Genomic DNA, 27,211 nt, shown 5'->3' with positions numbered 1-27,211 from the left:
ACATCTGAGTCCTCAGTTCTTGGACTCAAAACTGAAAAAAGAAATTTTGGCTGTTTTGTCTGTGATCATTTGCTATAGCTGCCCTGGCAAACTAACATTTTGGTTAGTTTAACTAACCAACAAACAGACATTTACTATTGTCTGTAAAGCTATTTATTTATGGGCTTTCCCGATAGTTCAGCAGTAAAGAATCCACCTGCAATGCAGGAGTTGCAGGAGACGCAGGAGATGCAGGTTCGATCCCTGGATTGGGAAAATCCCCTGAAGAAGGAAATGGCAACCCCCTCCAGTATTCCTGCCTGAAAAGTCTCAGGGACACTGAAAGCAATGAAAACGTCACATGGCTTTCAACTTCACCTCTACCTCTCCCCACTGAAAAGAGGGGAAAAGAAAACTTCGTTAAAGACTTCTGCTCTGCTGACTGGATGGTGGCTTTGTAAATTAAAACATCATCGTTTGGAAAATGAGGTATAAAGTGTTCTGATATTCTGCGGTTGGATGACTCAAGAGGGGGTCGGTTTTCTAAAAGTGCACAGTTCTAGATTCTTTTCCAAATCTCCAGTTCGATTTTATCCTTTTCATGTTTTCCTTCCAAAAACTGGCAGCCAAGTACTTTCCAAGAGACAGAACACCAGTCGCGCACATATGTATACAATTCCGTTTTAGAAGACGTTAGGAAAATGAGGCTCAGCTCAGTCTGGCCCACAGGAACATTCGACATGAGCTTCGTTAACTCCTTCTTCCAAGTTTCCATCCTCAGCCGGCTCCTCCACAGACAGCCTGGCACGTCAGCACAAGTAAACTTTACAGATGTAGAGGAAATTTTGAAAAACACAAAAATAGATGGAATCGGCAACAGCAATCCTGAATTGTCCTGTCACGTTGCCCCTTCTCAGCCCTGTGGCAGCTACCCAGCTATGGTCAGAAGCATTTCTATTCTAGAAGGAAGGTCCGAGGCCAACTCAGCAGGCCCTCCTCAGAACACCTCAAGCAGTCAACGGAGGCCTTCCTCGGAGAGGCTGAGAGACTCTTAAGAAAAAGCTTTTAAGAGAACTGACTAGAATTTACTTCACAATGGGCAAGGTACTGCAAATAAGCCCACTGTTGACAGGAAAGACCCTTGAAGTACAGAGGCAAAAATAAAAAGCTAAACGTTTCCAAAAAGGAACATATGAAAAGAATTTTTAAATAAACGACTGCTTCCTTTTGGAGTTTTCAGAATTTGCTGCCCACATCTCTCAAGGGCTCAGCCTTCTTTTTAGAATTACCTTTCAGTCAAATCTTGCTTACAGTTCCTCCCACTTATTATTAAACACCTGTTTTCATCCAGTGCCCTCTTCTTTGACTTTGGTTCCTCCTCCAGTAATTAGACCACAGCTAACTCCAGTGAAGCTCACAGGGGTCTTCCTGAAAAGGCAACAGAGTTGAAATTCTGTGACTTTCTCTTAAATAGTAACTGACCTTCTGAAGTCTCTTTCCCTTCTAGTGTAACTACATTTAGCTCAAACCTGACTACTGTGGGAAATGAATTATTTTGCAGCTAATAATATTAACAAGATGTATGTAAGATTTTCTGGCAATGAGATTTCATCAAAATTGTACTTGGAAATGGGAATACTTGCTTCTGAACAGGACACGTTAATGAGCAAATCCATCAAGGCACTGGGTACAGAACATCAGTGTTTTTTTTTTTTAAACAAAAAATTTTTAGTTCAATAAGAAAAAAAAAAGAAACTGCAGTGTTTTTTAACTGGACACTTTGTAATTTCCACCTCAAGTCGAGACAAGATACACATTGCTGGCAAAGAAATTTTGATCTGAAGCCACCCTCTGAATATTACTAATCTGCAAAGGAGCTTTCTCACAAGAATCTTCTGGAACACTTGTTGAAAAACCAGATTCCAAGACCCCTCTTCAAAAGATTCTGATTTTGCTCGTCTAGAATATAGAGCCCCAAATTGAGTGTTTTTAGCAAGCATGTAGGTGATTCTCACAATTGGACAAGTTCACGAAATACTAACCTTTAATTGTAACATGCTAGGTTTCTGTTCAGACCAGTATTCCACATCCTTAAAATGTACAAAATACAGGAAAAATACAGTTATTCTAAACAGACCTTGAACATGTATCTTTTTTAAAAATGGTAGCAGATTATTATCAAAATAAACTCCAGCTGCTCAGAGGGTAAGGAATCCGTCTGTAATGCAGAAGACTCAAGTTCAATTCCTGGATTGGGAAGATCCCCTGGAGAATGGAATGGCAACCCACTCCAGTATTCTTGCCTGGCAAATTCAATGGACAGAGAGGCCTGGTGGGCTACATTACATGGGGTTGCAGAGTCAGATATGATTGAGCAAATAACACTTTCACTATTCAAACATATTTTAATAAGTCTGTTCAGCTATAAAACTTATAAACTTTCATAAAATGTTTTTTAGATTGTGATAACAAAAGCAAGTCAAAGTCAAGTTCTTGTGGGACAGTCATCCAAGAAAGTCTTTTGAAATGAATAAAAATCTGCTAAACTTCTAAAAAAAAAGCTATAGTCTTCTACAAAAAGAGAAAAAGTTAATCATGATGGATTATAAGTGGCAATCGGTGTTTGTACATATACAGTAAGTTTGCTTTTGCTAGCTTTATGACCCAGCCAAGCAATCAACTAAGTAAGAAGGCAGAAAAACAGGTACTAATACAAGGTGCGGGGGGGAAAAAAAAAGGACTGCCGTGTGGTACAATGGATAGGAATCTGCCTGCCAATGCAGGGGATACAGGTTTGATCCCTGGTCCAGGAAAATTCCACAAGCTGCAGAGCCACTAAAGCCACAACTATGGAGCCTGGGTGCTTCAACTCCTGAAGCCCGTGCATCTGGAGTCTGTGCTCTGCAACTAGAGAAGCCACCACAATGAGAAGCCCACACACCACAACAAGGAGCAGACCCTGCTCGCTGCAACTAGAGAAAGCTGATGTGCTGATGTGCAGCAAGGAAGACCCAGTGCAACCAAATAAATAATTAAAAAAGGGAGAGGGGACTTCCCTGGTGGTCCAGTAGTTGGGTGTCCACCTGCTGATGCAAGGGGCATGGGTTCAATTCCTGGTTGGGGAAAGATTGCACATGAGTGGGATAACTAAGCCTGTGTGCCACAATCACTGAAACCCACTCGCCCTAGAGCCCATGCTCTGCAACAAGGGAGGCCACTGCAATGAGAAGCCCACACACCACAACTAGAGAGGAGCCCCTGCTCACTGCAACTAGAGAAAGTTCGCACACAGCAACGAAGACGGTGCAGCCAAAAATAAGAAAAAAATATAACCCTATATGCGAGACAGAATAAGAGACACAGACGCATGGAACAATTTTATGGACTCTGAGGGAGAAGGTGAGGGTGGGACGTTCTGGGAGAATGGCATTGAGACATGTGTATTGTCATATGTGAAACAGAGCACCATTCCATGTTCGATGCATGTGACAAGGGCTCAGGGCCGGGGCAATGGGATGATCCAGAAGGATGGGATGGGGAGGGAGGTGGGTGGGGGGTCCGGGAAGGGGAACACATGTAAACCCATGGCTGATTCATGTCAATGTATGGCAAAAACTATTACAATATTGTAAAGTAATTAGCCCCCAACTAAAATAAATAAATTTATTAAAAAAATAAAAAAAATAAAAAAAAATAAAAAAAAAAAAAGAAAAAAATAAATTTTAAAAAAATAGAAGAAAGAAAATCCCCAAGAGCTTTTCTCAAGAAGCTATCTGTGTGCTCTGCCAAAACAAGGAAACAGATGTAGGGAAAAAGTCAGACATGGCTCTAGCTATCTGGAGATCCAACAGCAGAGGGAAATAGTAGAAATCCCCAGAATGATGTGAAGAGAGATCCCAGGGCAACAGTCTATTTCCTATTTAGAGGAAACAAGGCCCAAATTGGAACAAAGACCTCAGATAAACTTCTCAAAGAAGAACTTGAAAGAATAATGAAATTGTCTGGACGTACTGAGAAGAGACCTATGTAACTGGGTTTGGGGATGGGAATACAGGATCCTCAGCCAAAACATTAGTAGGGAAAGCAAAAGCTATGCAGGAAGGAAAAAGGAACTACCATTTACCTCAAGGCTTAGCTGTCATCAGCTTTTACGTAGTTATAAGTGATACTAATCTAATCTAAAGGACAATAGAAAAATGTTGGGAAGATGAGAACATCATCAAAGGATGGGAAATGCATGACTGGGGTGGGGGCAGGGGTGAGACAGAGTGTGAGAGAGGAATGTGTCAAGCTGAATAGCCAATAACTAACATTGTAAACACAGTATTTATAGAGAGTAGAGGCAAATACTAAATCAGTTTAAATGACTCTACGTTTCTTGGATGCCACTTAACTTTCTAATCATGGCCTATAACTCTCCTAATATATGACATGGTCAAATAGAGCTATTCATTTATTCAGCAGCTTTTTGTGTCCAGACCCATCTAAGAATAAGAAGGGTCTTCCTTGGTGGCTCAGACGTTAAAGAATCTGCCTGCAATGTAAGAGATCAGGGTTTGATCCCTGGGTCAGGAAGATCCCCTGAGAAGGGCATGGCAACCCACTCCAGTATTCCTGCCTGGAGAATCCCATAGACAGAGGAGCCCAGCAGGCTACAGTCCGTAGGGTTGCAAAGAGTCGGACACGACTGAGTGACTAACACGCTCATGTTCACAGGAATAAGAAGACACGCTGGTAAACAACACAGGTAAGTCCTTCGCTCTTGGAGCTTAGGTCCTAGTGAAGGGAGACAAGGACAAAACACACAAACAAGGTAACCTGAGTGGTAAGCGCAATGACAGAGCAGAGAAGTGTGACTGAGGGGTGGGCAGGAGAGGTCCCTGTGAAGAGGGTGATGAAGGAGCTGAAACAAGGAGCCAGCTTTGGAAAGAGCCAGAGGCAGAGTGTCTCAGATCTCCTGGACTTACAGGAAACAACTGCCAAAGTCATGGGTAAGAGTGAGCCAGGCTTGTGAAACGACTGGAAAATGGTACTGAAATTGTTGGGGGCGATGGTGAGGGGCAAAGTGGTGGAGATGAAGTCAAGAGTTGGTGGTTTAGTCACTAGGTTGTGTCTGACTCTTGAGACCCTATGGACTGTAGCCCACCAGGCTCCTCTGTCCATGGGATTTCCCAGGCAAGAATACTGGAGTTGACTGCCATTTCCTTCTCCAGGGGATCTTCCTGACCCAGGGATCAAACTTGGGTCTCTGACGTTGCAAGAGGTCTCCTGCACTGCAGGCGGATTCTTTACCAACTGAGCCACCAGGAAAGTCAGAGAGATGGGAGGAAATCAGGGATCACATGGAATCATGTATGGCTTTGAGGATGCCAGGGTGAAATCCAGATTTCATTTTAAATGCAACAGCAAGTCGTAGGAAAGTCTTGTGTAAGGAAGTGACATGATTTATGCTTTTAAAAAATTACTTTAGCTGTTGTGTGGGAAATGAATTGCAGAAGGTTGAGAACACAAGCAGGATACAAGTGCGAACCTACTGTGGTCAGGCATGCAATGGATGGACTGTAGAGAGAGATGGTGGGTTGGAGGGTAGCAGTAGACAGAGCAACAGAGACAAGTGAGTAGACTTTGAGATTTACTCTCAAAGAAGAATGGGCAGGGCATTCTTATCAATGTGAAGAGGAAAAGGAAAAACCCAAGGATGAATCCTAGATTTCTGGCTAGAATGAGTGAGTGGTTAAGAGGTATTTTGCTGAAATGTAGAAAGTCAAGGGAAGAACTGGTTGTGAGGGCAAAATCAAGTCTTCCATTTAGACCTACTACGCGTGAGATGCGCATTAAAGATTCAAGCAGATCTGTGAGACAGGCAGTTGTCTGTTTGAGCCTGGAGCACAAAGAAAGAGCAGAGTTGCAGATACAAACCTGGGCATCACCCAGGCACCTCCTCCGCCAGGTCAGGTGTTCATTCCAACTTGTTGGATTTTCAAAGTCTACCTCTTGCTTCTTGTCTTCAGTCTACCCCCACAAAATCCGTACTGCAAGGAGCAGGCAGATTAAGCCCTTTAAAGAAAAGCTCTCATCATCTCTCTCACTTAATAAAAAGCTTTCCATGATTCTCATGCCCTGTGTCTTGCACTCTTGCCTTCCCGCCCTCTCCAGCTCAGAGTTTGAATTCTTGATCCTCTTCTGTAATTTTAGCCTCCCAGGACTCTCCCCACAGTTTTCTGGGGTCTCTTTCCCTTCTAGCCCCATTTCTGTACATCTTCACTAAGTGTCTCCTGGGTTCGGACCCTGTGGGCAAGTTCTGTGCCTGATTTATCTTTGAATTTTCCCCCGAAGTTTAGCCCAGTACCTTACACATTATTCCAGTTCCAGGAACTGCTTGCTTGTTAGATGAAGGTGTCATTCTTTCTCCTCACTATCCCCTCACAAAATGAGTTGATTTGTAGGAATATCTCAAAACTGTCCTAGTATTAAGGCTTCCAGTGTTATATCTGACAAAAGGCTTACATGAATAAACACATCCAGTCCCTTGAAATGGAGATAAATGAAGGAGTAATTTACAAACATAAATGACAATGGTCAGATCCAACTCTGAAGTTGTATTATCTGCCCATTCCCTTCTGGGAAACAAAAGCTATTTCGGTTTTGGTTCCCCTGCTTCAGATGGGGGTGGGGTGGGGCAACCAAGAAGTGTTTCTTTTCTTAAGACTATTTCCATCTCAACATCACTTTTCTATAAGTTGAGTCTTCACTAAATGTGACTCTTTATTTCCAAGAACAGAAACTCACAGTCAGTCACACTAAAGTCCCTAGCACAAGAAAACATGTTAGAACCTTTCCTCTATTTAAATTAAACAGGTTTAATTAAAGGATCAACAATTCAAGTTTCTTATCTCCTTCTCTCCTGCATTAAGTAAGCAAAGGATGAAGTCTGACTCGCCCATCAGTTGTTATCTTTTCAGACAGCTGAAGATAAAATAAATTTATGTTAAAAACATCACTGCTGACAGTGACTGCAGCCATGAAATTAAAAGATGCTTGATCCTTGGAATAAAGGTTATGGCAAACCTATACAGCATACTAAAAAGCAGAGACATCATTTTGCTGACAAAGCTCCACAGAGTCAAAGCTATGGTTTTTCAAGTAGTCATGTATGGATGTGAGAGTTGGACCATAAAGAAAGCTGAGCGCCAAAGAACTGATGCTTTAGAATTGTGGTGCTGGAGAAAACTCTTGAGAGTCCCCTGGACAGCAAAGACATCAAACCAGTCAATCCTACAGGAAATCAACCCTGAATATTTATTGGAAGGACTTATGCTGAAGCTGAAACTCCAATACTTTGGCCACTTGATGTGAAGAACTGACTCATTTGAAAAGACCCTGATGCTGGGAAAGATTGAAGGTGGGAGAAGAAGGGGACAACAGAGGATGAGATGGTTAGATGGCATCACTGATGCGATAGACATGAGTTTGCACAAACTCCAGGAGATAGCAGTGAAGGACGAGGAAGCCTGGCATGCAACGGTCCATGGGGTCGCAAAGAGTCAGACACAACTAAGCAACCCAACAACAACAAAAAACCCATTTAGGATATTACTCACTGGCCAGACCTGATGAGCAACAGACCAAAGAGAAGTAATAAGGTTCAAATTTATATTCATTTTCTTTTTCTCCAACTGATTGACATTTTGCATTATGAACAAACAGACTAAGAAAAAAATTAAACCTAAAAAAGCAGGTTTACGATATGCTATAGTAGGACCTGTATTTTTGTTTTCATCATTGAATTCACAGGAAATAGCAAAACAGGTTGAAAAACAGTCATTGAACTTAAAGCTGAGTCAGAGTCCATGACAGCTAGAGAAAAACTGATACACCTGCAGGTCAGCTGTGGCTTTAATTCCAGAGAAGGTCCAGGTGGATGCTGCACATAGAAACTCTGGCCTTGATCATGTCCAAAGCAGAGGAAAGCTATGATTGTCACAATTTTCATAAATGAATTTCCTCTTTCTTCGCCTGTGTAGATTTTTCTCCATGCACATATTTTAAAAATAGAATTATATAACTTCAAATAACTGCTTTCTCACATTCTTACACTATTCATTATGAAAATCACTTTACAAAAACATTTTTACATCATTTTTAACTGGCCAGTTTTATTACATGACAATATCTCAGTTGGGATTCCCTGGTGGCTCAGTGGTAAAGAAGCTGCCTGCCAAGGCAGGAGCCATGGGTTCGATCCCTAGGTCAGGAAGATCACCTGGAGAAGGAAATGGTAACTCACTCCAGTATTCTTACCTGGAAAATTTCATGGACAGAGGGGCCTGGTGGGCTACAATCCATGGGGTTGCAAAAGAGTCAGACAAGACTTAGTGACTAGATAACAAATCTCAACTACTTAATTATCTTGTTTGACTATTAGGTTATTTCTGATTTGGGGCTTCGAAAAACATTGCTCCAGTGAGCAAATAATTACTCCCTTTACAATATGCTTCCAAAAGTGGAAATAGTGGGTCTGAGTATAATATACACATTTTAAGATTTTTAATACATAATACCAAGCTGCTCTCTTGATTGTTATTGTTGTTCAATCAGTCATGTCTGACTCTTTGTGACCTCATGGACTGCAACACACCCAGGTTTCCCTGTCCTTCACCATCTCTCTAAGCTTGCTCAAACTCATGTGCATTGAAGTCAGTGATGCCATCCAACCATCTCACCCTTTGTTATCTCCTTCTCCTCCTGCCCTCAATCTTTCCCAGTATCAGGGTCTTTTCCAATGAGTTGGCTCTTCGCATTAGGTGGCCAAAGTATTGGAGCTTCAGTTTCAGCAACAGTCCTTCCAATGACTATTGAGCGCTGATTTCCTTTAGGATGGACTGGTTTGATCTCCCTGCAGTCCAAGGGACTCTCAAGAGTCTTCTCCAACACCACAGTTTAAAAACATCAATTCTTCGGTGTTCAGCCTTCTTTACGGTCCAAATCTCACATCCTGTACCAATTTAAACTACCACAAGACAGTATCTCCCAGAAATCATTCTTTTCAATCTTTACTAAATTCATAGGTGATCACTGACATCCATTTTTTTTCACTGAACTGCTTACATTTTACTCATTATATCAAATGGTCACTTGCATTTCTTCTTTGGTTGAGTAATGTGGGCAAGTTAACTGATGCTTCAGCTGTCCTCATCTGCAAAATGTAGATATTCCAGTATGATCAGTGTCCTTATAAAAAGACGGCTATGAAGACGACATAAGAACACCATGTGTTAACAAAGACAGAGATTGGAGTTATGCTGCTGCAAGCCAACAAACATGAAAGATTGTCAGCAAACCACCAAGAGCTAGGAGAGAGGGAAGGAAGGATCCACGAAAGGATTTAGAGAGTGGCCTTGCCAAAATCCTAATGTTGGACTTCCAGCCTCCAGGACTCTAAGACAATACATTTTTTCTGTTTTAAGCCCCCAAGTTAGTGGTAGGTACTTCGTTACAGTAGCCCTGGGAAACTAATACACCAAGTAACTTAGAAACACATTCCAGTGTCTGCCCAGATACCTGTTTAGCCCCCGAGCACTTCTCAGATAGTTATCATTTGCCCCTGTCACATCTGTCAGGTAACTCGGTGCCCAATCACATGGGCTGAGGACCAAGGACAATATGTTTGCAATTGAGACCGTATGTCTTGGAAATACCTAAGAACACTCTGACTGACTCACAGCGAATAGTTTATTGAATTTGCCAACATTGTGTTCACTTTCTGGGAAGCTAGTAATTGTATATTTTTGTTCATTTTTGAAAGGGCAGTGATTCACAGTATGAACTATGCTGTTTTCATGTAGCAGCATTTAGCTGTGTCTACCTTGAAGGAAAAACTGTGAGGTTTAAACAACTATAGATTATCCATGAGTCTGTCCTTTTGTCTTGATTTCATTGCCATATTTAGTGAGACTGCAGCTTGTCCAAGTTTGGAAAATCAGTATGCTCCTTGGCTTAAAAAAAACTAAACCAGAAGTATAGTTTATTCCATACTTTGCTAAAAAATACATCTTCACTAGGAAAATAACTGTTATGTTGAATGAACATATGAAATATGATTTAAGACCTAATTTTCCTTTTATAGTATCAGGAGGAGAGAAGAGTCTAGAAGTATCACCAATCTCACAAGACACCTTGTTGTAACATACTTTCCTCCACTATCTGTTTACATCCCTGGTTTATTCTCCTCCTCTCAAAGAATACCCTCTAAAGCTTGTGACTGGTGCCCAAAATTCTAAAAGCGATCTTTTTTTTTTTTTTTTTAAATGGACACTGCCTTCTGGCAGATATGATTTAAAAGCAAAACTAACAGTAGCTTCTTCACAGTGCTTTTACAGTACCAGTACTGTGTTAAATGCCTTTACGGATATCACTGCACTTCAACTTCATGAAACTCTATGAAGAGTAGCGAGGTATGTCCTGATGGAGAATTTGAAGCTCAAATTAAGTTATGTTACAAGGTCTAGTAAACGGCACTTTGGGTTTCATATCCAGGGCTGTTTGAATCACAACATATTTCCATGCCCTACGCTCTCATTTTCCCAGAGTCAGAGTGTGAAGGGCAAAAGCATGGGGTAGAGAAGGGAAGCAGGAAGGTGTCTCAATGGAGAAGAGAGAGAAGAGAAGCATTGAGGACAAAGTGCTGGAATCTTCTAATTTTGCCCAGGGCCTTCCTTGAACCATTTAGATGTGCTCTATTAAGGTAGCATGAATGGTATTACCGAGCACTTGAAATGAGGCTAATACAAATTGAGATGTGTTAGAAGTATAAAATGCATACAGGTCTTTAAAGACTTAATATGAAAAAGAATGCAAAATATCTCACTAATATCTTTATTTTGATTACATGGTAAATGATAATAATCAGACATATTGGGTTAGATAAAATGTACTACTAAAAATTTAAGTGCAGATATTAATGGTAGTTACTCTATATGGATGTTGTGAGGATTAAAAAGTTAATTCAAGTAAAGCACTTGGAATAATTCCTGACTCAGAGTGAATTCACAATTATGGCCAATAGATATTTTGAAAAAATTTTGTTCATGTTCTCTACTCAGTTTTCTATTTGAGTGTTTACTTTTTTCTTACTGATTTCTTTTTCTCTCAGATTTTTAAGAGGTCTTACTACATTAAAATAGTAACCATTGTTTTCTATATACTATGCACATTTTTTGTCAACTTTATGATTTCCTTTTTCAATTTGCTGACGATTTTTTTGTCAGGCAGTTTAAGGATTTAATATCATTAAATTATTCACTTTAAATGAGAATAAATTACAGAGATTAAAAGTCAAATATGAAAAAAACAGCAAAACATGTTTCTTAATAACTCCAGCTAAGAAAGAAAAGGATAGATAAAATTTTGAAGTTTTAATATTAAAAAAAATCAAACGAACATAAGAGGTAAGAAAAACACAGAAAAAAAAGAAAAACACAGAAAAATATTCACAATATATGATAGATATAGACTAATCTTGACATACAAATCTTTGAGAAAAGAAACTATAAAATAAGGAAAGGCTATAAATAAGCAGTTCAAAGAAAAAGAAACACAAACATTCTACTTCACTTATAATCAAAATGAGATGCCACTTTTTTACATATAGATTTACAAGGATTTTTTTAAAGTTAATTATGCACAATATTGTGGTCCTATATGGGTGGCTCAGTCGGTAAAGAATCTGCCTGCGATGAAAGCTCTATCCCTGGGTCGGGAAGACCCTCTGGAGAAAGGAATGGCAACCCACTCCAGTATTCTTGTATGGAAAATCCCATGGACAGAGGAGCCTGGTGAGCTACGGTCCGTGGAGTCACAAGGAGTCAGACACGACTTAGCAACTAAACAACAACAATTGTGCAAGAATGTTCACTGCGCAAAGACAACCAGACAAGAGAGTGAGTTGGGACTGAAGTCCTCCTGCTGAACTGCTAGTTAAATCATATACATGCAGTACTGCCTCACCCAGAGGGAGTGACTTTTATTTCTCACAAAGGACCAGGTGCTTCAAGAGAGATCCTGATATGCAGTGCTGGTGAGAAGGCAGAAAAAGGAAATCTCATCTAGTGAGAAAATACACTGATACAGCTCTTAGGGAGTAATTTGGCAAAGTCTATCAAAATAAAACATATAAATCTTTTAACCCGGCAATTTCATTGCTAGGATTTTACTGGTACACAGAGTGCAAGAAGTTTGGATAAGGATGATCATTTCAACTTTGTTCATAACACACACACAAAATAACCTAGAAACAATATAAAAATACAAACAAAATATAAAAACACAATAGAGTTCTTTTTATATATCCACATATTACGATATTGTTTATAGATTAAAAGCATTAGTATGAAATATTTTCAAGTTACATTGCATGAAAAAACTCAGCCTCTAGAGCAATAAGCATACTATTCTTGCTGGTATTTTGATAAAGATACATACACGAAGGAAAACTATCTGGGGTGAAAAAAAGTTGTTCATGCTTAGTTATAATTTTAAAGGGACTGAGGGGCCTAGAAAGGAATAAAATTCACTTTTATCCTGTCTGAACTGTCTTGTCAAGTTTGACTTCTGAACTTTATGTTTGTTATTTTCATTAAGAAAAACAAACAATCAATTTTTGTTTTATGATTTCTTCTAATATGGGCTTTGCAAGGAAATGGATAAACATCCTGGGCAGGACAAAAATAAGGCTCTGATCAAGCTACGGAAACAGAGAGAGATACAGGTTCTACCATGGCCTAGGTGTGAACTTATATACTTTATTCATTTGTTCTCTCATCTCCTAAAAACGAGAAAAGAGGTTCTTCTGTCTGCCCTTTCAACTCAATGGATAATGCAAAACACCCAAGAGCTGATCTGTGGCACAGTGAGCATGGGGTGGGGCTGAAGACTGAAAGAAATAGTTCTAGGATCAGATACCATCCTTCCAACAACAAAGCCAGAGTAGCATACAATTTTTGAAGTTAAAAAGAATAAAAATAATACAAAACTCTCATTCACATAATCATTGGCTTAAAGTAGTCAGACTGCATTGAGAATATTTGTTGACTCATTCATATGCTCGACATATGCTCTTTTGTATCCAATCTATTACGCCCTGTAGTTGGCAATGAGAATACGAGAAGTCACAGAAACCACACTATTTGGAGACACACTTGTTTAGCCTGTGCTTAGAAATAATAAACCTAATCCTCAATAAAATAATAGGAAATCAAAACCAGCAACATATAAATAGGATTATATATCACATCCAAGTAGACTTTATATCCAGGAATACAAAGTTGGTTTAACATCTGAAATTAATGTTATATGCCATATTAATAGAATGAAGGACAAAACCCTTCTGATCATCTCAATAAGGGCAAAGAAAAAGCCTCTGACAAAATCTAACATTTGCATGATAAAGATGCTCAAAACTAAGACTAGAAGGGAACTTCTTGATAAAGGGCATCTATGAAAAACCCACAGCTAACATGACACTTAATGTTGAAAGACTGATTGCTTTCCTCCTTAAATGAGGAACAAGACAAGAACATTCACTCTTTCCTCTTCTCGTCAACATTATACTGTATAAAAAGTGAAGGCAGTTAGACAAGGAAAAGAAAAGACATTCAGATGGAAAAGATGAAGTAAAAGTATCTCTATTTGCACATGACTTTGTATATATATCTTGTGTACAATATGATCTTGTATATAGAAATACTAAAGGATCCACTAAAGAACTATTAGGACTAAAAAACTGAGTTCAGCAAATTTACAGGAGACAAGTTCAATATATAAAACTCAATGTATAAGTCAATATATAAAAACCTGTATTCTATCACTGGCAAGCAACTTTCTGAAAATAAATTAATACAATTTCATTTAAAACAGCACAAAATGATAAAAATACTGATAAACAATAAATTTAACATTTAATACACTGAAAACTAATAAACATTGTGGGGGAAAAAAGCAAAGATCTGAATTAAATGGAAAGACACTGTCCATTTCCATTCCTTGCCTTTATGGGTTGAGACACTTCATTGTTAAGAGAACAATATCACTCAAATTAATCTACAAGTTCAACACAATCCCTATCATACTACACATAAAAACTAACTTAAAATGTATCACAGACCTATATGTATGAGCTAAAATTATAAAACTTTTCAAAGAAAACATATGTATAAATCTTGTTGTTGGTTAGGCTATGGTTTCTGAGCAAGGAAACCAAAATTGCAAACAACAAAATAGATAAACTGGACAAAAAAAAAAATTTCGGTTGCAAATCGTAGGATCAGAAAAGTGAAAAGACAACTCTGAGAAGGGGAGAAAATCTGCAAATCATATTATCCGATAAGGGATTTGTATCCGGTATACAAAGAACTCTTATAACACAATAATAGGAAGTCAAACTGCTATTAAAATTAGGCAAAAGATCTGAATAGACATTTCTCCAAATAGGATATACAAATGGCCAATAAGCACACGAAAAGGTACACAATGTCATTAGTAATCAGGGAAAGGCAAATCATAATCACAATGAAATACAACTTCACACTTACTGGATAGCCATAATCAAAATATAATAACAAATGTTGATGAGGATGCAGAGAAATTGGAACCTCCATACAGTGCTGGATGCAATGGAAAATGTACAGCCACTCTGCAAAACAAGTAGTTCCTTAAAACATAACATAAATGTAGAATTAACATATGACCCAGCAATCCCACTCCTAGAAATACTGCTGTTCCCCAAGAGAAATGAAAATACATTCAAGAAAAGCTTTTACCTGAAGTTCATGGCAGTACCATTCAGAGAGACAAGAAGTAAAAATATTAATAACCCAAATGACCAACTGATGGATGGATAAATACAATGTGGTACATTAATACAGTGGAATATCATTAGGCAATACAAAACAAATGAAGCACTGATACATGCTGCACACGGCAGACCCTTGAAAACATCATGCTAAGTGAAGGAAGCCAGTCACAAAAGGCACGTTGTGTTGTATGATCCCACTTCCATATATGCTTCCTACAGAGACAGAAAGTGGATTAGTGGTTAATTAGGTCTAGGAATGGAGGGTTGAGAAGGATGGGAATAGGGACTGATGGTTGCAGAACACTGTGAAAATACTGAAAAACGGTATGCTAATTATATGTCAATAAAGCTGTTTTAAAAAATAGAAATAATGACTCTAATTGCATATTTTCAGCAATAATTAATCATCACTGGTCTTCTTAGAACCCAGAGAAATAGATGCGGTCCTAAACTGAAGGGCTCAAAAGGGCCTGAAATGGACAATGAGAAGCAAGCTAACCTGTGGCCCCCAGAGCTGATTTTTACAAAAGCCGAAGTCGAGTAACAATTGTCAACTACCAGACTCTGTGCGGCTACTGACTCCTCACACTCAGATTCTGTTAAGCATTTAACATGGTAATTATCGTCACCACTGTAATCCCTAGCAGCCACTCTAGACTAAAACACCTAGTAGATAACCGAGATGACACGGAACAAATATCTTCACACCACTTGTGAAGCCAGTGGCAAACAGCTAACAAGGAGTCAACAAGATACTTGGAAGAGGAGAAGGTATGATGTTTTCAGACTCAGAGAAGAACACCAACATGAATACAAAACTTAGATATGGCAACCACATGTTCTGTTTTTGTTGCTTTTTTCATTTTCATCTGGAATCTGATGGCGAAACTTCAGGGAAATGGAGTGATAATAATACACTTAGAGGACCTAAGCGGGTATCATGAGAAAATCAGCCTGCTTTTAACCATTAAAAAACTTCAATCATAGCAACCATCATCCCTAAATCAACCAAACAAAACCAAGAAACCCTCTACTCATGATGTCTGGACTGGTCACTTCAATATATACAGCTAAACAGAGGACCTGTTATTTAACTATAACACCATTCCATGAGATATTTCTTTGAAATATCTTTTATGGTCAAGCATAATTTTTTAAGTTACTTTTTGTCTTAATAAACTGCCCAATCTCTTGACATGATTAATCAGTATATTAGGAATTATAGCAATCTGGGTGCTTTTTGCTGTACTGGGTAAGAGTTAGGAGGGCCTCCCAGGGGGCACAGTGGTAAAGAATCCACCTGCCAATGCAGGAGACACAAGAGATATAGGTTCAATCCCTGGGTCGGGAAGATTCCCTGGAGAAGGAAATGGCAACCTACTCCAGTATTCTTGCCCAGAAAATCCCATGGACAGAGGAGCCTGGCGGGCTACCGTCCATGGGGTCACAGAGTGTAACAGAACTGAGCACTCACACAACCGAAGAGTTAGGAAGTATGCGTTTTAGGATTCTACTCTGCATCTTAGCATCATTTATGTAACATTCCTTGATTTTTATAAAAGCCAAATTCACTTTTTACATATTAACCCTAACAATACTGTGTGGCTAACGAACTAAATTCAGAGCAGTACTTTATACCTATTGTACTGGAGTACGCATTTAATTCTATGTTTTGCCGGTGCATAAATTTAAATATGTAACTCTTTCTTGAGAGAAGTAACACTGCTTTAAAGTAAGACAAAGGAGAGTAAGCCTTAATTGCACAAAATAGTTTAGACTAAGATTAAGATCCTAATCAACACTCCCCTCCAAAATCCCCCCAAACACTATCAATATGAAATCTCTTCTTTTCAGCAGCACTGTATAGCCTTGTCATGAACAGTAAGGGAAGGTGTGATTTCTTCTGGACTCTGATTTCTCTCCTTTGCAGAGGGGTTGGTTCTCCTGAGGCAAAATTTTATTATATTTGAGGGAGTGAAGTTCTGCAATCTAAACAAACCCAAGTGGGGTGAAGCTGGAATGGTAGAATCCTATCGAGTTAGAGACATCCTGGAGCTGATTAAAAACAAAAAACAAACAAAAAAACTTCATCTGTGCCCTGTCATTTCCTTTCAGCAAGATCCTGTTGATGTTTACTCAATTTGCAAAGTGCATCAAATATCTCAAGAAATAACGTAAATGCTCCCGCTGAGAATTTTTTTTTTTAATTCTTGATGGAAAAAAAATGTCAAAATAGTACCTTTTAAACTTGTTTCATTGTCCAAGCACAAGTATCCCCATCAAAAGGTTGTTTGTCCCTACACTACTGGAGAAACGCCAGACATACGTACCTTCCTTCCTTTTTTTTTAGAAAATGAAAAAATGATACTTCAAACGGGGCAATAGAGCTCAGAAACATTACACATGTTTCCATAAAACTCGATAACTGAGTTCATGAAAAGTTTCCCCTAATTTTATAGCCTGTCTAACCAAAAAAGTATCATTGAAAACAATTAAGCTTTTTTCTGTTACTTACTAAGTATTCAACATTCTGCCTGGATAAGAGAGGGCAATCATCACTCTACTCCGAAAAAACACACCATAAATCAGTTGACAAGCTTGAAAGAATTCAGTTCTAGCCTGCTCAGAAGCCAAGCGTAAATACAGAAAAACCTGTTGGCGCGATTATCTTGCTCTTTAAGTTTCGCGTTTTAAAAACAAAGCAATATGCATATGGCGTTTCTCGTAAATTTCAGGCTCAGAAGTGATTCAGACCGACCCGAAAGCGAGGCATCTCCGACAGAAAATGGAGCCTGTGCCTTTAAGGTAAAATCGGCTGGATCCCAAAAGGCATTCCACTTTTCCACGACAAAGAGTTTGGGGGAGCGCTACCTCTCGGGTTTCTCGGAGGGACTCGGCCGGTGCGGGCAGAGCCCGGCTCGCCGCGGAGCCCTCGGCCGCCTCCGCTGCCCCGAGCCGGTCCCGCGCCCGCGCGGCGGGAGCGCATCGCGCGCGCCCTGGACTCACCGCTGCTGGGCTGCGGGGACAGCGTGGAGACCGAGGTCTGGCCCATGTCTCGGGTCGCAGGGCCAGCTCCGGCGATCACGCGGCTCTTTCGGTCCTTGGATCATGGGTCCGCTCGCAGACAGAGTTCCAAGCGTTCATTTCCCAGTCGGTGCGGAGCTGCCCGCCGAGTCCCCTCACCTTCTCCCTCTTAGCGGGTCTCCCAGTCCGGCCGGCCGCAGCCGGGGCGGCGGATCCTGCCCAGCGGATGCCTGTCATTCCTCTATGCAGATTAGCTGGGGTCAAGGGTCACGGGGGAGGAGAGAGGGGGAGTGGGCGAAGGGGGCGGTGGAATGAGGGGGGCGAGGAAGTGGGGAGGGGAGAGGCTCGGGCTGGTCCGGCCGCGCCTGCGGGGGCTGTGAGCCCGCGACCCCCACCCCCCCCCAATAGCAGAGAGTTCGGGCTACTCCCCATTAAACTTAAAAGGTTCACTGGCAAATGATCCTTTAGGGCTGGAAGAAAAGGAATTAAAGTACTTAGTCACGGTACTTAATTTAAGAAAATTTGTTTCTAGAAAGTTAGTTCCTTCCTCTCATTGTCTGCCGTTATGTGTGCATTTTTTTTCTCGTTTAAAAAATCTTCTTCCTTTTAACAAATAGAATTTTTCAGTATTAGTGGCCTCAATCCGGTTGAACCGTAAATCTGAATGATGGGTCTATGTGTCAGATCAACAAAGGATACACTTTGCTCTCTACCATCTAATCTCTGCGATGCTCACCTCTCCTATATTCAGAAGAATCACTGTGAGACTATGAAACTGTGTGTTTAAAATGTCCGAAAGGTGAAGACCACAGTAATTTATTTTAGAAGCTAAAATTCCATAAAAGTTAAACTCAGTCCTACTGTAATTAAATCTTAACCTCTAACTTCTTAAAAATATGAATACAAGTAAATACTCTTGGTATTTAAGATTGATGAGAATTCTAGATGCCATGTCTATCTCCATCTATAGATGGCTAGGTGGAGACAGATATGGCATTAGGGTGGTGGTTACAGAAATGTGATTCACTTTATGGAAATTCATTGACATTTTGTACATTTTTATGAACCTATATATTTCATTAAAAAGTTTTTGAAGTGTATTTTTTTTTTTTGAGGGGGCTGGGCTGCAAGGCTTTTGGGATTTTAGCTCCTCTACTACAGATAAAGTCTTGGACCCAGGCAGTGAGAGTCCCAAGCCCTAACCACTGGACCAGGAGAGGATTCCAAAAAGAGCGTATATTTTAATTTTTAACTGATTTTTATTGGAGTATAGTTGATTTACAATGTTGTGTGAGTTTCTGCTGTACAGCAAAGTGAATCAGTTATACATATACACATACTCTTTTCCCATATAGGTCGTTACAGAGTATTGAGTACAAGTCCCTGTACTATACAGTAGGTCCCCATCAGTTATCTCTTTTATATACAGTAGTGTGTATATGTCAATCCCAATCTCCCAATTTATCCCTCCCCTTACCTTAAAAGTGTATTTTATTAAAAACTATATTTAGGTCACTTGCCACAGCTTTCACACTTTAGGTTATCCCAGTCAACTCTGAACTATTAAAAATCTACATGCTACTGCTGGGGCTAAGTCGCTTCAGTCATGTCCGACTCTGTGCGAGCCCACAGACGGCAGCCCACCAGGGTCCGCCATCCCTGGGATTCTCCAGGCAAGAACACTGGAGTGGGTTGCCATTTCCTTCTCCAGTGCATGAAAGTGAAAAGTGAAAGTGAAGTGGCTCAGTCGTGTCCCGACTCTTAGCGACCCCATGGACTGCAGCCTACCAGGCTCCGCCGTCCATGGGATTTTCCAGGCAAGAGTACTGGAGTGGGTTGCCATTGCCTTCTCCGAGAAATCTACATAGTATATAATTATTAGAAATGCAAATCAAAACTACAATGAGGCATCACCTCACACAGGTCAGATTGGCAATCATTAAAAAATTTACAAACAATAAGTGCTGGAGAGGGTATGGAGAAAAGAGAACTGTCCTACACTGTTGATGGGGGAATGTAAATTGGTATGGTCACTATGGAGAACAGTATGGAGGTTCCTTAAAACACTAAAAATAGAGCTACCATATGATCCTGCAATCCATTCCTGGGCATATATCCAGAGAAAACCATAATTTGAAATGATCCATGCACCCTAATATTCACTGCAGGACTATTTACAGTAGCCAAGACATGGAAGTAATCTCAATGTCCATTAACAGAGAAATGCATAAAGAAGATGTGGCAGATATATACAATAGAATATTGCTCAGCCATAATAAACAGCAAAATAATGCCATCTGCAGCAACACGGATGAGTTAGAGATTGTCATACTGAGTGAAGTAAGTCAGAGAAAGACAAATATCACATGATATCGATTATATGTGGAATCAAAAAAAAATTATTGCTGGGAGGAGGAGAAGGATAAATTGGGACATTGGGACTGACATATATACACTACCATATATAAAACAGATAATTAAGAAGAACCAACTATTTAGCACAGGGAACTCTTCTTAATACTCTGTAATGACCTATACGGGGAAAGAATCTTAAAAAGAGTGGATATATGGACGTGTATAACTGATTCACTTTGCTGTTCAGCAGAAACTAACACAACTTTGTAAATCAACTATATGCCAATAAATTTTTTTTTCAAAATAAATCTGTATAGTATATCTATTTTATAAAATAATAAATTATTAATGCTTTACACATGCAAAACTTTTTCTAAAGTTTGTATTATTAAGATCACATAGAGCCTAGTTTTGTTTTTTGAAAGATGTTTGATTGTCTGTTTCATCATTTAAATAAATTGCCCTATTTTTTTCATACCCAAATAGCCCACCCTCTATTGTGGGGAAACTTTTTCCCTAGAATAGTATGATCAATTATCTACTTCCTTTTTCCTAATTCACTCTTAAGAAACCCTGATTTTTTTTTTTTGAATGGCTACAAAGACATTTTCAATTATTTAAAATGTTGGCATTTATGTATTCATGTGTATACATAAAACAATTACACAGAGTCTTCAGGTCACTGGGGTCTAATGTGGTTCACACATAAACCTGCCAGGGACTCAGATGAGACCAGGCTTGGAGCACTGGGCTTTGAAAAACATCCTTCTAAGAACCTGAGAGAAGTAGGGTGACAAGGAAAGGATCACCTCAGGGGTTTCACTTAACCCCACTGCTCAGATCTACACTTTGAGCTCCTTTCCCATCTTCACAGAAGGGGACCCAATTTCAGGCTGTATCCGCACTGCATACAAACCCAATCCCTAACATCTTGATGCAGCAAACACATCCAAGAATCCACTGGACCAGGTCCTTATAAATATATTTATATCAGAGAAAAAAAGGCCCTTTGGGAGCACTACGGCTCACTCTCCTACACATTCATCATTCTAGACAAGGTAAAAAATGGTTCGTTTCTCAAGTGAGTTAACTGAGTAAAGTTGACACAATAACAAAATTGTTCCCTAGTCCTTCATGGCTCTGAAGGTAAAGAATCTGCCTGCAGTGCAGGAGACACGGGTTCGATCCCTGGGTTGGAAAGATCCCCTGGAGAAGGGAATGAAACCCACTCCAGTATTCTTGCCTGGAGAATCCCATGGACAGTTTTCTTGCCTGGAGAATCCCATGGACAGAGGAGCCTGGTGGGCTACAGTCCATGGGATCACAAAGAGTTGGACACGACTGAGCGATTAACACAAACACAGCCCTTACAGAGGCACTGAACGAGGCACATCTCTAGGTGAGGCCTGGTGCCAGCCAGCTGGACCTTGGTAGAGATCAAAGCCTGATGCCCTCAGGAAGCCTGACATCTTTCCTGAGCAAAAACACTTAGCCTAGAGGTGCTGCCTTCTCCCCAAACCCAGAGGGCAGGTGAGGAGGGCTGCAGCGGTAGCCAGGCTGGGAGCAGAGCCAGGAGAGGCGCGGTGGGAATGCTTAAGTAGGGTCACCAAAGCCTTAGAGACCTCACAATCCATCCGAGCTGCCGCTGCAGAGCTGGCAGATCAGTGCCATAAAGAAACCTTGATTTTTTTTTTTTTTTAATGAATTTGAGGATTAACCAAACTGTGAGTTCTAATTAGGACAATGAAATTAATCCCAACTAAATTTCCTTATGAAGTGGAAAGCTGTTATGCTTTGGGAACACTTTCTACCGCGAGGGTTCGGCAGTGAGAGAAAACAATTATAATGGCTCTTCTGTTTCTTCCTTTAAATCGCCTTAAAACAACAACCATAAGAGGACAGATTGTGTGTTCTCTCAATCTAGGTTGAGAAGAGGAAGCTTCTCACTCCTTTTTCTATCAATAGAGCCTAACTGTTAGGGGAGGTCACTGGTCAGAGCCAATATACAGTAAATTTTGCATATTAGAATATGTTGTTGTTGTTCAGTCACTAAGTCGTGTCAGATTCTTTGCGACACCATGGACTGCAGCACGCCAGGCTCCCCTGTCTTTCACTATCTCAGATTCATGTCCATCAAGTCGGTGATGCTATCTAACCATTTCATCCTCTGGCACCCCCTTCTCCTTTGCCTTCAATCTTTCCCAGCATCAGGGTCTTTTCCAATGAGTTGGCTCTGTTTGGTACATTTACATTATATGTAAATATAATGATTTTCTTTGAAATTGACAAACGCTAAACTTCAAGGTACAATGTTATTTTTGCTATCATTACTCCTCCTTGAGAAACAATAATGTGTTTCATTTTATTTCTTCCGCAAATTTGTGTTTCAAACATCAAAGGGGTACACTATAGCTCTGGTCTTTCAGGATTTGCTAAATCCATCTATATTTACTTTATTCAAACCCTTTCATGATTTGCTAGTTAATATAATCTTAGCCTCATCTGGGATTCTTATAATCCCTCGATCGGGTTACACACTTTCCTCTGAAATTTTTCCAGTTCCATTACATTATCCTTGAAGCATGTCAACCAAAACTGCAGGAAGTGTGCATTAAGATTTCTTTGTAAGGGTGGGACAGTTTATTCTACTTTGTTTCCAGTGCTTCCGATGAGGCATGGTGTTTTAACATCCTTTTTATCACAGCTAACAAATTATATTAGTGAACACAGAAGTCTACAGAAATCGCTAAATTTCATTTATTGGTCAAAATATAAAGGTTAGAATCTATCATCTAACAAGAGTATGTTAAGATAATCTTCCCCCAATTGCCTTTCTCTTGTTTTATTACAGCTCATCTGCTATTATTGAGCCAACTCACAATTTTACTAAGATCTCTGGGTGTTATTTCTTTGAATTTATAGTTTAACTGTGCAAATGTTTAATGTCATCTGAAAAAAAAAAAATGGACATTTCTCTGTGTGTTACCTCTTTCCAGAGAATTTATAAAAAGAAAATTAGTGTCAACATCTAACTCAGAGGAAACTATCTGTTCATAAATCTTCAGCATTTATCCCATTGGTCCTGCTCTTTGGTCTATATTTCTAAACCAGTTTCTTATCCAGTGATATCCTGGTAAATGCTCAACAACTGGTTTGGTGTTTTTCTATGACATAAATACTCCTATGATGACCAATTCAATGAGTGGTCAACTGGCTTGCAAGATTATATCACCTTGTTTGCCAGATTTCTGGAAATTTAACAACTGGCCTATATGAGCTGTCTTCAGCATAGCATCATTTCATCTTTTATAATATGCAGTCATCAAATTATATCATAACTGACTGTGTGGAACAGTGTATGTTAAACCTTCCTAAAAATATAGATTGACAGAATCTACTGATTTTTTCCACAATACAGTCTAAATATTTTTCAACCCCTGAAAAATCTTCTGTGATTTTTTTTTCTTTACTTCCAGAAAGAAATTAAATTAGGTGGATTATTAGAGAGAATTTTCTCCCTGAAACTTGTTTGCCTTTTGACAGAGGTTGCTCTTCTTGAGATTTTCAAGTATTCTCCCTATAATACATATTTCACTGGCTTGTCCAATGTAGGGGTTATTAAGTTCATCCATCTGGGGTACTCAAGTTGACACTTGAACTTTTCATGGGTGGAAGTCACTCATTACATTAGATAAAAGTTAAAAGCGGACATAAACTTAAACTTTAGCAATCTGTTTGTGGAAAAGTCCTTTCCTACTAGGTCAAAGTCCAAATTGTAGACATACAATTTGGTGGCCAGAGAGACAGTTTACAATAAGAACAGTCATTATTGGGGGCTTCCCTGGTGGCTCAGAGGTTAAAGCACCTGCCTGCGATGCAGGAGACTCAGGTTCAATCCCTGGGTCGGGGAGATCCGGTGGAGAAGGAAATGGCAACCCACTCCAGTATTCTTGCCTGCAGAATCCCATGGAGAGAGGAGCCTGGTAGGCTACAGTCGGTGTGCAAAAGTTTTTAAGCATTAAGGTAGGTTTTTACTAGAATATCTTCCAGTTTTAAAAAACTTTGTATTACTCCAAAACTTGGCTACATTTTGTGAAAGTCAGCTTACTTAGAAACATATAACTACTAAGAAGTAAATAGAATGTTATAATTTCAGTTGAAATTCTGTATATGCAACCTGTGTTTACTTTTTTAAAAATGTTACTCTATAGAACTGTCACCAAATGCTTCCTATAACTTGGACAATTCTGAGAGATTTTAGTTTTAACAGGATAATAATATACACAGACAAAGGAGAACTCTGGCTAAGCAAAGAATGACAACTTTAGACATTCTAGTTATATTCAGCATCAATAGGAGAGAAAACCACATTCCAGAAGTATTAGACAGAACAGGAAACAAACCTGTAAGACAGGCTTTTCTTTCCTATTGTTCTCATATTTTTACATGATTTATTTCCTGAGTTTTTCTTCTACTGCTTGTTCAGGCTAAAGGATTAACAAAATACCTACTCTGTTCTGCCCTGAGTGAGTCTCTGCAGAGGGCGTGGTGTGTCACATGTGTGCTTACTTAGTGATTGAGCTGGATGGTTGGAAGATTTACTCTGGAAAATAAATACCTCGAGGGGTGGTGCTGGAATTTCCTTTTCCAGAAACTTTCCCTCACCCCTGGAGAAAGAGTGTAGTTTGCTGCACTTCATTTTACAAGAAAAACAAAATACTTATCCACAGCATTTAAAACTCTAACAACTGCTATAAAATTAATAATCTTTAAGTTACTAACCAAAATCTACAGGGAACATTCCCTCAAGACATCTTTAATAATTACTCCCCAATTTACAGAAAGTAATTGCTTAAAATAAGTTCCAAATCATTGTTTTATTGACCATCATATCCATCCTTAGAACCTAACAAAGTGTGTGGCACGTAGAGGGCACTCAATACATGCATGATAAATCAAAGAATAAGCATTTATGTGATTTCTTCAATTACAGCAGCTTGAAGCACGGATGAAAAAAATCCAGCTAGGAATAAGTGTATGATTATGGTGATATTATATGGACTGCATAGCAAGACAACATCAATTTCTGTCACTGACTGGCAAATTTCCTTTTACATGCCATTCTACTCATAATCATCTAGTCCTTTAGCTAGAATTATCTGAGGATCTCCCATGAGTCTCACACCTCTAGTGCATAGGACACGAGGATAAGTGAGGGACAGATCATACCCTGGAGTTCGAGGTAGACCGTACCTGTTCAAGATCAGACCGTACCCTGGAGTTCATATATATATATATATATATATATATATATATATATATACGGTAGAGGGTGGGTGTTGGGTTTTACAAGTAAATGACTATAACAGTGAGTACTGTGATAGAGGTGTGTTCCACCAAGAGTAAAGGATGAACACTGCATGGCTACAGGGAAGGCTCTGAACTTTATGAACTACTAAATCACATCTTCCCAATACAGAGTCAGCAACTCATTCTGAAAGGAAAGGGAAGTCGCTCAGTCGTGTCCGACTCTTTGCGACCCCGTGGACTGTAGCCTACCAGGCTCCTCCGTCCATGGGATTCTCCAGGCAAGAATACTGGAGTGGTTTGCCATTTCCTTCTCCAGGGGATCTTCCCGACCCAGGGATCCAACCCAGGTCTCCCGCATTGGAGGCAGACGCTTTAACCTCTGAGCCACCAGGGAAGTCCACTCATTCTGAAGATGAGCTAAAGATTGTCAAGTGCTTCCTAATTAAATTCTGATCGTATGCGGTTCATATTAATTATATTTGTTTTTTCATTGCTTATAGCTTTTGAGGAATAATTTACACACTCTAAATTCTACCCATTCTAAGTAAACAATGAGTTTTAGTTAATATATAGTGCAATCACTACCATAGTCAGATTTTAGAAAATTTTGACAACCCTAAAGAGTTCCATCACCTCTTGGAGTTAATCCCAGTCCCACCCCTTGGCATCAGGCAACTACTGACAGGCTTTCCATCTTCATAGTTTAGACTCTTGAAAATTTCATATAAATGAAATAACAGCATATGACATTTTCTTTATCTGGTTTTTTTCACATAATGTTTTGATATTCTTCCATGTTGTAGTCTGTATCAGTATTTTGTTCTGAGTTAAGCTCCATTGTATGACTATATCAAAGTTTTGATTATCTATTTACCAGTTAATGAGCATTTGGGTTGTAACTATATTTCACTGTATTCCTATTCTGTAAAAATACAGAAGATAAATATATATAAACATATCATCTATATACACATATATCAGTTGGGCTTCCCAGTTGGTGCTAGTGGTAAAGAACCCATCTGCCCATGCAGGAGACACAAGAGATGTGGGTTTGATCCCTGGGTCAGGAAGATCCCCTGGAGGAGAGCATGACAACCCACTCCAGTATTCTTGCCTGGAGAATTCCACGGACAGAGGATCCTCATGGGCTACAGCAACAAAGAGTTGGACGTGACTGAAGCAACTTAGCATGCATGCACATATATATCAGTCATCTAACAAATATTTATTATGCATCTTCTTTGTACCAGGTTCTGTTCTAGGTATTTGAGATATAGAATTAAAACAAAAAGTTTAAATGTCTGCACTCAGAGAACTTACATTTTTATGAAAGGACAGAAAATAAGCAATAAACATAATCCATAAAATTTATAGCAATTTAGAAAATGAAACTGTTATGAAATAAACAGGGAAGGGTAAGAGAGATGGATTAGTACGTCATAGTTAAAGTAGTCCTCACTGAAAAGGCAATCATTGAACACAGGCTCAAAAGACATGATGGAGCTAGCCACGTGGTTATCTGGAAAAAGCACAACCTAAGCAAAAAGACCACTTCATATAAAGATGAGAGCATGCTATATGTTCGAGAAACACTAAGGGGCCAGTGTGACTGGAGGACAGTAAGTTAAGGGGAGATGGGAAGGGGATTATAAGCCATGTAAGACCTTGTAACTGACCATAAAGACTTTGATG

At 39.5% G+C, this 27,211-nt stretch overlaps 1 protein-coding gene and 1 non-coding gene across 8 annotated transcripts in view; one reads left to right on the top strand and one right to left on the bottom strand.

Annotated features, from left to right (window-relative positions):
- PHACTR2 (phosphatase and actin regulator 2) overlaps positions 1–27,211 on the bottom strand; it is a 293,838-nt gene that overhangs the window by 123,641 nt on the left and 142,986 nt on the right. For 3 of the 7 annotated variants that reach the window (XR_014065846.1, XM_081530977.1, XM_081530981.1), the window contains exon 1: positions 17,837–18,061. The exons of 3 other annotated variants lie outside the window; for them this stretch is intronic. Coding sequence is in view for 3 of the 4 variants with exons in the window: in XM_081530977.1 (XP_081387103.1) it covers positions 17,837–17,882 (46 nt within the window). In the remaining variant the exon portion in view is untranslated. Of the gene's footprint in view, positions 1–17,701; positions 18,062–27,211 lie in introns of those variants that run through there. One more of the 7 variants, XM_081530979.1, reaches the window with a different exon arrangement.
- Positions 24,048–24,120, top strand: TRNAR-GCG (transfer RNA arginine (anticodon GCG)). Its single transcript has one exon. It is a non-coding gene; the product is annotated as a tRNA-Arg (tRNA).

This window comes from Giraffa tippelskirchi, chromosome 9 (assembly GCF_054371585.1).
Source record: "Giraffa tippelskirchi isolate mGirTip1 chromosome 9, T2T-mGirTip1v1.2.pri, whole genome shotgun sequence".
In the NCBI taxonomy this organism is placed as follows: Eukaryota; Metazoa; Chordata; class Mammalia; order Artiodactyla; family Giraffidae; genus Giraffa; species Giraffa tippelskirchi.
The sequence above is the reverse complement of the archived record's forward strand: the minus strand, read 5'-3'. Positions and strand labels throughout refer to the sequence as shown.